The sequence below is a fragment of the Protopterus annectens genome, chromosome 3.part0 (genome assembly GCF_019279795.1).
Source record: "Protopterus annectens isolate FY-2018-M chromosome 3.part0, PAN1.0, whole genome shotgun sequence".
NCBI classification, from domain to species: Eukaryota; Metazoa; Chordata; order Ceratodontiformes; family Protopteridae; genus Protopterus; species Protopterus annectens.
This window is the reverse complement of record NC_056731.1, coordinates 1,121,498,364-1,121,510,017: the sequence shown is the minus strand read 5'-3', so window position 1 is coordinate 1,121,510,017 and position 11,654 is coordinate 1,121,498,364. Positions and strand designations below refer to the sequence as shown.

Genomic DNA, 11,654 nt, shown 5'->3' with positions numbered 1-11,654 from the left:
TTTGATTGAAAGGATCTGGTTAACAGTCCCATGCGATACATACATTCACCTTTACATGTTTAAATGTCGGCTTTACAGCAGAGCAACATTCATTCCACAAGGAAAATTATATGTGCTATCGACAACCTTGAACCGTGTATGCCTTTTCATTAGGCGGATGCTCTAACCACTACACTATTGGTGTTCTGCTTCATTTATATGTATACCCATGGTGCATAGTTACCCGAACACACGCCTCATCCCTTCACTTACACAGCAGGCATCCATTTTCTTGTTGGGAAAACCGCACTACTACACATGCGCCATTCCCTATTCCCTACTGCTCTGGACCCGTGCCGCATTTTGACTCACTCCAAGGATATTCAGACCTCCAAAGCCTATAGTCCTGGCACATACGTGTGTTCAATTGTCAGAGTGTTCATATGGTCATCCGGGTTTAGGCTTGTCCAACTGGGGACCGGGATTGCCCTATCTCTAGTTGAAAGTCAGACTTAGCACGGGGAGATCATTCGTTCCACTTTTAGCGTCCTACCTGTGGTTGGGGATGCAGAGGTGTGCTCACCTATGGCCATCCTGATATATAACAGCACTAACTATTACGGGGATTTCCTATACTGTGACCATGCTCATTCTTTATATATATATATATATATATATATATATATATATATATTTATATATGTATATATATATATATATATATATATATATATATATATATATATATATATATATATATATATATTTATATTTATATATATATATATATTTATATATATATGTGTGTGTGTGTGTGTATTGCTCTGTACAGACACATGCAAATACACGTACATGCTCATTTACATTTCCCATACCGTTGAATCACCACCACTTACCGTCGCGCATACACGCTTGCATACCCGCTTACGTCTAGGGTTGCCTCCTTTTCATATGGACAAAGTGGGGCATTTTCGGGACACACATCAGATTTTACAGGCCGACACATACCCACGGTCAGTACAAAGGTTAGAACTTTACTTATTTGTCTAAATGAAAGCTTATTCTTGTGGCAGTTTAATTGCTTAATCTGTTTCTTGTAACTTTAAGTATTTTATATGCAGAAATAACTGTTTTATGCAACTGTTACATGAAATATGGGACATATTTCCTACAATCACAGGACATTTGCCATTGTATTATATTTGGTCTGGACACAACTGCCCAAAAAGGGACTGTCCCTCGCAAGGTGGGGCAGGTGGTAACCCTACTTACATCTGCTTTAAAGTGCCTTAAGCACCCTATATCCGACTGCCATTATGCGAATGTGTGAGGTATATATTCCCGATAATGCATGTGGGGAGACAGGCATCATGGTCAGATGTTTAATCCCAGGTCGTAGGTTCTGCAGGATCAGCTGGAGGCTGAGCAGTCTTGTGGACAACTACTGCTCATACAACTTGTATCCAGATGTATACAGGACTGGACATCGTGTCGTGACACCAAGTCTAATGTTTAGAACCGATACATATCCCATGAGGGATATCCAAAAATTGTGGGGACAGATGACCTTCATTGCTTTACGGCTGTAAGGTAGGGTTATACATGCAAGGGATACATAGTTTGCAATCCTGAGACTGCCTAGGGTGAGACTGCCTACTAGATATGGGTAGGGGTCACTATGTGCAGATATGGCCGTGCCTATCTAGCAGCCCGAGTATGGCTGATTTTGGTGGACTTTCAGGAAGGGGAGGTGGTGTGCTGTGAAGGGGATGATGGGTATTCAATTATGTATCCAGGTGTGTTAGGGTTGGATGGCTCAGTTCAGGCCAGACTATTATGTGGGTATGTGCCAGTAACATTTCTGTACATGTGTATTGCACTTTTTAATGTTCACATGTTTGTGGGATTGTATTGCGGATGTGTATATTTGTTCTTTGGTTATCTTCCTGATTTACCCACTGCTCCCTCATAGACCTCCAGTTCACCTATTGTGCATCCAACAAAGTCTCCCCTTGGCGAATTATTACATTACCTATCACCCCCCCACCCCCATATTCCACAGACACCATTCATCCCTTCTCTAGTTGATGGCCCATGGCACAGTTAACAGAATACATTGCGTACACTACTTATCTCTGGGACCAATATGGTTGTGAGGTCTACACTAGCATTTCTGATCATCCACATGCTGTACTTCACGCACATAGGTACACGCAAATACTTATCTTTCATGACATGGCAGGTAGACCCGGGTAATACCCGTTCATCTATGGGCCGTCCTGACAAGGACGACTTGGACCGCGAATGGGCAGATATTGGGCGAATGCTCTGACCATTGGTATGGGTGCTACCTTTTCATATGACCTGGATGGGACATTTTCAGGACACACATCTGAGTTTACAGGCCAACACATACCCACAGTCATTACAAAGGATAGTACTTTAGTGTTATGTCTACATATAAGCTTTTATTGTTGTAGCGGTGTAGTTGCTTATTCTGTTTCATTTACTTGCTTATTCTGTTTCTTGTAACATATAGGTATTTTATATACGGACATACGTATTATATGGGACTATTACATACATTATGGGACATAATTATGTCCTACTATCGCAGGACATTTCACATTTATAATGGTTTTGGTATGGATACACCGGCCTAGAGGGGGGACTGTCCCTCACAATGCAGGACTGGTGGTAACCCAAACCATTGGGCTAGGCTTAGCAATTGGCGGCACGCTAACACAATGCGTTTCCCTTCCACTTGGTATAACTAGAGACACTACAATGGAATACGGGCACGGGGCTTTAAATATCATTTGTTCGAGGGACGGGGACTCAATATTCAGCTACATGGCTTTGTGTTTACTTCTTATTGTGGTGTTCGCAATGATGTCTTGTATGCTTTGCATACATTTCACTATCCACGGACACTGACAGGAGTGATTACTATTAGAGGCAGGCTGTACTAGTCAGCATTTTAGGTTGCACATATGCAGCCGACATGTTCACGCCTTCGTGCAGTGTTTGGACACACCCCCTGCACTCATACACGTTTCCTATGCACGTGAGCGCGCCTTCATTAATATGCATGTGCTGCTGCTGCGCCATCTCTACGCCACACGGTTGGTGCAAGGCTAATGCCGTCCTTGCGCCGAGCTTCATGAATTCCGGGGTTAGTTAGTGGAAATGGAAACTGAAGAAAAAGTCAATGCAAGTGCAATGACAGAGACAGATTCTAACAGAATCAGACAGGGACACTTTTAAAATATTAGTAATAAAGACACACACACACACATATACATATATATATATATATATATATATATATATATACATATATATATATATATATATATATATATAAATAAACCTGAGATGGTGACAGAATAAGATCCTGTGAATTAATATACATTTTCCGAAGTAAAAGAAGTCTACAATTCTAATTATTGTCATTATGCATTGTGTGAGTCACTACCTTTTTTACAAAGGTCAGCAATTTTGAGGGATGGGTGGGATAAAGAAGAGAGACCTGGACAGAGCTAAAATATGAGTCAAATTCAGGGACAGTTAGAGGTAAAAGTCAGTGCCCAGTATCAGCATATACCAGATTTGTTTACAAAAGCTGCTAATATACATTGGTATGTACATAACTACAAAAGCAGAGGGTTTCAGAACCAGATTTATTTCATCCATTGATCAGAATGCTATGCGATGTCCCACATATTGACAATAACAATGGTAGCTTGTTATACCATAGATTAGTATGACAGATTTTCGTTTCCAATTAAAATTAGTAAAGTGCACATTTCTTTTATACGTGATGTTACAGTTACTGATTTATGTTAGTTTAATGAATTTATAAAGAGTGCAGCTAACAGGACTTTAAGTGTGTACATGCTAGAAGCATGGTAGGGCAGAAAGTTGTATATAAAGTGCTTTACATGCCTACTGCTTACTAATTCCATTAAGATTTTTTGTTACTGTTGTAAAAGGACTTTAACTGGTGTTTCCATGTGGAATGTGTACTTTCAGAGTTAATGTTAAATTGGGTTTGCAGTTTCACAATTTTCATTTGAATGCTGGTATCCCAATCCCACAGTTCCACAAGAGTGGGTGGGATTACATTATTATGCATGCAACGTTTATGTTAATTAGCTTCCACAGTTTTGGCCAGCTGTATGTACTTTTCATTGGCCTTTGTCCAGATTTTTTATGTCCCCAGGTTGAGAGGCATGTATATATTAAAGTCCTCCTGTGCCTCTACTCCCTCCCAGACCAAACCGCCTTCTTTCCTAAAATGCAACATACACATATTAAAGCGATATCTGAAGACTTTAGCTATGGCTAGCAAAGAAACAATTATACATTACACTGGCCAAATTATTTTCCTCGGCTGCCCACGTGTAGCATTTTAAATTCAGCTCTGTGATTGAACTTTGGTCAACTGGGGCACTTGTACTAAGGAAAGTGATGCCAACTTCAAAAATTAATTTGTACTGTGCGGTGGATAATAAAAAAAAAACGATCACCGACAAAGTACCAGTACCTGTCGTGCACATTCCCAGGACCATATTATGCCCTATACAATACACCTTTAAACCTGACATGCTTCTTTCCAGTCAAAACAGAAATGTCTCGCCTTTGCGTGAAACATACTGTAACCAGTTTCACTGTTTGTTTTAAAAGTGCTGGGTAACCCCGGGGCTACCACACCTATACACCTCTACATGCAAAGCCACATTCCCTCGAAACCAAAACAGATTCGTAGTAACAGCAGAAGAACGTACCTGTCACGTAAGAAGCAATACGCGATTGTCTGTTACGTTGCCAGGGTGAAAGGTTACAGCTGTCACCTGCACGCGCTTCCTGGAGCAACTAGGGGAAGGCTTGTGAGGAACTGTTGAGTAAAGGAGGGTAGTGAATGACAGGCACTTAATAGGTTTGCCGGTATTGTTTACTGATTCGGTGTGGAAGGGCAGTAGAACTTGGTGGTCGTATTGTATTCAAACCGGGTCAAGGAGAGAAACAAGGACATCAGACAAATCGCGTGGACCTAGGCTGATGCAGCAGCTTCTTGGTGATGCTGTGATATGGTGTTTCTGTATGTTGTGTGTGAGAGACAAGTCAAACTGAAAAAGTAGTACCAACAAGAAACATTAATTACTTGTATGGAAAAAAATGAATAGGATTTAGAATATCCTAGGCAAGTCTGTGCATATTCTTGTCTTCACTTATATCCACCTTTTGCATTCATTTGGAAAATGGTCGTTTTGTCTTGTAAACACATTCTGCTTGTTTGAACCAGTTCCTTTCCTGTTGTGTTTCTAGCGGTTTGATGAAATAACGCCTGCTGTTATCTATTGAGCAGTGAACTGAGCGTACCCTGGAGAAAATACTCTGAACTGAGTGCCTGCATGAGGCGCCGGTGATGAAGTACTGAAAAAAGCTAGGGCATTATTTCCAAGGTTTAACAGGCTGTAGCTGACACATACAGTGGCGACCCTTTTGCTGCCGGTGAAGACTGAGAGTTGCTTAAATATTTCCGTGGTCAGGACTGAGCTCTGTTCTCCCTCTTTTCATTGTTTTTGTTTTATCTGGGATTTTATTTCAGTTTGCCGGTCGAGACGGCTGCTTTCAAGGCCTTTTGTTCTTTTGTTAGGAATTTGGGAACGGTAAATTGTACACAATCACAACCACTGGAAATAGCATGGCCGGGCCAGAACGGAGCGAACAGCAGGTTGACGATACTTTGCATCATCTTGATGATTCAGAATTGGCCTTGGCAGGGATCAATATGCTTTTGAATAATGGATTTAAGGAATCCGACCAGCTCTTTAAGAAATACAGGTATACATACATCTTTTTAATGCTTCATGTCTGTTTCTGTACTAGCATGTGTTTACTGCTCTGAAAGCCCTGGCCATGGCATTCAGATCTAAGCTAGAGGGAGCTTAAAACTGGACCGCAGCAGGCAAAGCTTAGTGCAGTCCTTTGTTATCCACATGACTGGTAGGGCACTGTGAATATGTGAATAGTTTCAAGAAAAATATGTTCACGTCAATTATAGCATTCATTAGTATTGCTGCTTAAAAACTGTGTGAGTTTACACTTCTATTAAATGTCAAACTTGGGGAATAATACTGTGATCATTTTTTTGCTCTATTTCTCAGTGAATAATTTTGTTATTTATTAGACAGTTTATACTTGTGCAGAGTAAATGAAATGCTGAGGTAATAACTATGTATGCATCTAGTTCACTACTTTGCATTTATGTAATTTGTTCTTGTTCATGTAGGAGCCTGCTGTACGTTTGTTATTATTTGGTTCGTGCCATTTATTATTATTATTATTATTATTATTATTATTTATTTATTTATGTATTTATTTATTTCAGTTTGATGACCGGGGAAGTCCACTGGGCCAAGAAGAGCCCATTTTCAGTGGAGGACCGGAGAGAAAAGCTCCATAGGCAATACAACACAAGTATAAGTTCGTAGACAACTATAAACATGGATAGCAAGCATAATACATACATTACTCAGAGAGTAGAATAGAGTACAATTGATGGAATGCATCTGAATACAGAGTAGCAGTAGTTTCAGTGGAACAAAATAAAATATTCTACACTGAGTCTTTAACTAATTTAAATATTTGGAGAATTGAGGGTTTCTGTATATAAGGAGTAAATAAATGAAGGGAGAAATACATTGATAGAAAGCAAGTGTATATAGTAGAGTGTAGGTACCATGTGGAAGAAATGCCAGTGAGTACAGAGTAGCTTAAATATACATTCAGAATGACATTCAGGATAGTAATTGAGGAGAGCATTAACAGTAAAGCGACTATTTCAAAAGTACAAAACTTTAGTGAAGTGGAGTATTGGAGCAGAATACCAGTTCTGCAGTAGAGTTAGTAATTTAGAAGGGTGGTAGGGTGTTGGTGGGGAGTAGAGATTGGATTGCTGTAATGGATGTCCGTGGAGGTGCTCAAGTGGGGAACAGCAAGGGCATATCCATTTAGAGGATAGGTAAGAGTGTAGGAGGGATTTCACTGTGGTGTGGTTTGGGGTATTTTGAAGGGAGGGGGGAGAGAATTCCACAGTTTGGCTACGGAGTGGATTTACTAAGTGAGTGAATTTGCTGTGGCAATACTAGTTTATCTTTACCTTGGTTGGCTACGGAGTATGTTGGCAGAAGCTGCCCAGGGGGTTGGGGAAGGCTAAGGGATTAGTAGGAGATTTTGATTTTCTGATCGGAGTGAGCGGGTTGGATTGTAGGGGGTTATGGAGTTGGAGAGAGCGGGGCAGCTGGAAGGTTTGAAGACTAGTTTATGGGCTGTGGTGAGTTTGAGAAAGTTCATGTAGTTGGGTAGCTCTAGCCATAATAGTGATTGGATTGAGTTGCAGGGGTGAGATGAGTTTTTGGAGTTGGTGGCGAATTTGCAGATTTTATTGTAGTATGTTTTCTAGTTTGGATTGTAAGCCTAGTTTGAAGTTGGTGAGCAGGGGGCTCCGTATATTAGTGAAGGGACTAGGTAGGAGGAGGCTAAGGCCTTTCTGGTGGAGGGGTTAAGTACCAGTTGTGTCTGTATAGGAGTCCTAGATTTTGGTGTTATTTTTTATGGCTGTTTGAATGTGGATGTCGAGTTTTAAGTGCTCATCAATGATGATACCAAGCAGTTTAGTGTGTGGAACAGTTTTAATGGGGGTGTTACTTTGGCTAATTAAAGAAAAGGAGGTATAGTCAATGGAGGAGTTTCTGGAGAGAGTAAAGATCATTAGTTTTGTTTTACTTGCATTTAGGATAGGTGGTTGTTCTGCATCCAAGTTTCTGTTTTAGTGAAAACAAACTGGGTTTCTAATAGCAGGTCAGAGGGGGTGCCTGCAGAGCAGATGATAGTTGAGTCATCTGCATACTGGATCAGGGAGGATTCGGGGATGGAATGGTGAAAGTTATTAATGAATATATTGAATAGTAAGGGGCTGAGGACAGACCATTGGGGAACGCCGTTGGGAGTGTGTAGGAAAGAGGCGGTTTGAAACCATGTTTGAAATGGGTAGAGTGTTTAGGATAAGTTCATTTACCCAACTTACTAAGGAAATAAAATAATAAATAAATAGCAATGAGAGTGATATTTCAATGGTGTATTTTCTATTAATTAATTTAGTCTACAATTATTTGCTTAAAACAGTTCAAGGTTGAGAGAGGAATGATTCCTATCTTGGCACTTAGTGGACAAAAGGCAGTGAAACCAGATTTAGATGGGGTGCCAGCTCATCTTGTGCTGTATATATGCATGCACAAACACACAACATGCACTATGAGCATAACTACACACAGTTTAGAGGGCTGCTATTTCAACCACAGCACATCTTTGGGTTGTTCGAGGAAACCAGTGCATCCTGTAAAAGCCCAAAGAAGCCCTTATTCAGTTATAATTTGGCATTTTCTTCTTAGACAATCTAGAAACAAACTCAGTGTTATTTATGAAAATATTTCAATTAAAGTGATTCCATACAAATGATATATCATATTTTGAATTTCTTTCTAAATCTGATGTTTCAGTAATCTGCGTTGGGATAGTTAAATATTAATGTTGAAAGTGTATTAGTTTTTTATGTTCAAATATTAATCTATACTTGGAATACTGTTCATATTCAATGGTCTCTTTAAGACAACTTTGATCTTGTACCTTTGTTTTTATTACGGAGTGTGCTGTTATCCCCCACCCCATTTCCACAATTATAGGATCCTGTCTAAAGATGCCATTGCTTGCATGCATTTGGCTCAGTAGTTCTGCAGGGGCAGGAGCCTGGCATCTTCAGAGTAAGCAAGAGCCATATGGCCCATTCTTTCCTGTTTGGGAAGCCCTATTAGCCCATTCAATCTCTCAGTGGCAAGTGTTGTGTGGCAGGGAGCAGGCCAACACTAAGGTGTGCATAGCAGCCTACCCTTCCCTCTGATCGACTGCTCATATGCTTACTTTAGCTGCCTGGTTATGGAGAGGTGTGTGTTTGTGCGCGCACGTGCACTGCAATACACATTTCTTATTTTCCTGACGTAACTGGTAGGTCCCTGCCCAATCCAATGTGATACACCCAGCCACCTCTAGATGTCACCAGTGTTGAAGGCTTTTCAGCCTCCCTCCAGTCAGGATGAGCAATCTGATATTGGCCGCTCAAGCTCATCCTTCCCAGCCTGGGCCTTAGATGTTTGTGCTGCTAATTAACCATGTCCATGTGCTGCTTGGGCTGTAGTCAGGACTTCAACTGTCTTACACCATGCGGGCCAAGGTTTGCTGTTCTTTTGTAAAACAAAGCACTATTGACAGTAATGCTCTTTACAAAGTATTGCTTATAGTTGTTGCTTTGTAAAGTTGTTGTACGGCAGACTCATTTGGCATAATTTAGCTAATCTGGAAACCACTGTTGAGATACCATTTTAGTGAGTAAGGCATTTCATGGTAGTGCTCTAAATAAATACATTTATTTGGCATAATTTAGCTAATCTGGAAGCCATTGTTGAGATACCATTTTAGTGAGTAAGACATTTCATGGTAGTGCTCTAAATAAATAAACTAATTTGGCATAGTTCAGCTAATCTGGAAACCGCTGTTGAGATACCATTTTAGTGAGTAAGGCATTTCATGGTAGTGTTCTAAATAAATACATTTTTCCATTAATATGGTATATATTTTTCTGCGCTTTACTAGCTACATGTGTAAATTAATTTTCTCACCCTGTTTTTGTCTCCCCTCCATATTTAAAGCTCTACACAAATTAAGCATCCTTGCCTGTTAACATCCTGACTAATCACTGTATCAAGAAAGTTATTCCTACTCCTTGATAAATAAAATGCCACTCTTATCCTGTTGCATAAAGGTGGAATTTGCGTAAAAAGTAATTTTTTATTTTTTATTATACTATCCCAAATGTCAAAATTTTGAGAAAATATATTAATTTCCAACTGTTACAGACCTGTTGCGCTACTATCCCCACTGTCACAATTCTGAGAAAAAAATATACATTTACAGTTATTACATCATCCGTCTGTTGCTTTACTATCCCCACTGTCAAAATTACTGCAAAAATGGATTCCTGTCTAACTCTGCCTGCCCATGAATTTCAGACTCAGTGGATTTCACTGAGATCAGAGTAGCAAAGTTACTTTATTTACCTTTACACATTTTCTCATTAGGTTCATAATTAAGTACTAGGCTAGCTGCCTTTGCAGGACATTTAAGTGCAGCCAGTTTCCTTTTTCATGCTCAAAATAACCTATCCCATTTTGTTAAAGGTTGACTTTACCCATCCCATGGTCTATAATTTATATATTACCCCACTGAGAATAATTGGGATCATACCTTTGATAATTTGAGGGGGACCTATGCTTGATCTGCCTTTGTTCATTAGTAGTACAGGAGGGACGTTCTAGGGTAAATTTCCTGTCTGTCATCCATAAATCCAAGTTGCGCTTGAATATGGACAGGGATGAACTTTTGTTTTATGTGGTCGGGAGGTCTGATTCAGAGGAGCAGTAACCCCTGTGAGATGTAGCTGTTGCCCAATCCATTCTGACGATGTTGCAGAAGAGGTTTAACTCCCTAGACCGAGTATTTCTGATGCTGACGTGCAGTAAATCCATCAGTAGTGGCAATCAATGAACAGCTTAACCAGGGGAAACTGTGTAGGTGCATTCTGCCTAGAGCTGCTTAGGGCAGTTCAGCACAGCAAATCATTCTCCTGGTTTTCTGTGGTGTGTTGCCAGATGTGGTTTATTTGAAACTGCTGTTCGATGGTTTACTAGTTATTCGTATAATGTATGCAGGATTGTTCAATCAGATTTGTACCTTAACAGCCCTCGCAGATGTCGCAAAAGGCTTAGTTATTTTTTAGTTGCTTTTTACTGTGTTTGTCAACCTGTCATTTTTTGACGATCCATTAAATTAGTACAGTATTCAGATGATTCAGTTATTGTGTTTTTATTCTTTGATATCCATCTTATCCTTTTATGGTCATGGATGAACTGGAGCCTGTTGTAGCAAGCAGCACGTGATCTTTTATTTTCATCTCCACATGTATTTGTTATCACCAACTGTTTTCTGTTAAGTTTCAGTTCAGTGCAACCTTGCTTAATAAGTCTGAAAAATATGGTTGTGGTCTTCTCCAATAGATCTACAGTGGAGTCTGTAAATATGTTAATTTTCAAGCACAGTCTTATGGTAATTCTCTGGTAGAAGTAGTTGCATCTACTAAAACTGCTGGGGGGAGTTATAACTGAGCAGTATTTAAAATTTGACATTCACATTAATGCTGTCATATTAAAATGGATAAAAAATGGTATGTTCTGTAGATCTAAGAGGTTATGATCAGCTATCTAGACATAAAACAGTTTAGACATTTCCTTTACGTAGTGTTTATTTATGTGTATTTATTCCTTCTCCCTACTTGAACTGTTCCACCCCCCACTAGTTACTGTGTCTTCATGCCGTGGATTTCCCAGTTGCTGTTTCCAGGCTTCTCTTGATATGTCCCTATCATTGAACCCCCCCCCCCCCCATGACTATTCGGGGAATCGATCTTGAAGTACTTAGTAAAGCATGGGGAGCAAGGGATCCTATGGGAAGATACAGAATGCTGCACCAGGAGCCTTTGTATGCATGAATTCAGTCAG

General features: G+C 39.9%; 1 protein-coding gene across 1 annotated transcript in view; it reads left to right on the top strand.

Moving 5' to 3' along the window:
• Positions 1-4,727: 4,727 nt before the first annotated feature.
• The window catches only part of TTC39C (tetratricopeptide repeat domain 39C), a 1,361,526-nt gene continuing 1,354,599 nt past the window's right edge, over positions 4,728-11,654 (top strand). Inside the window, exon 1 of the mRNA XM_044065353.1 lies at positions 4,728-5,829. Within this exon, the coding sequence (XP_043921288.1) occupies positions 5,690-5,829 (140 nt within the window). The 5' untranslated portion in view covers positions 4,728-5,689. The remainder of the gene's footprint in view (positions 5,830-11,654) is intronic.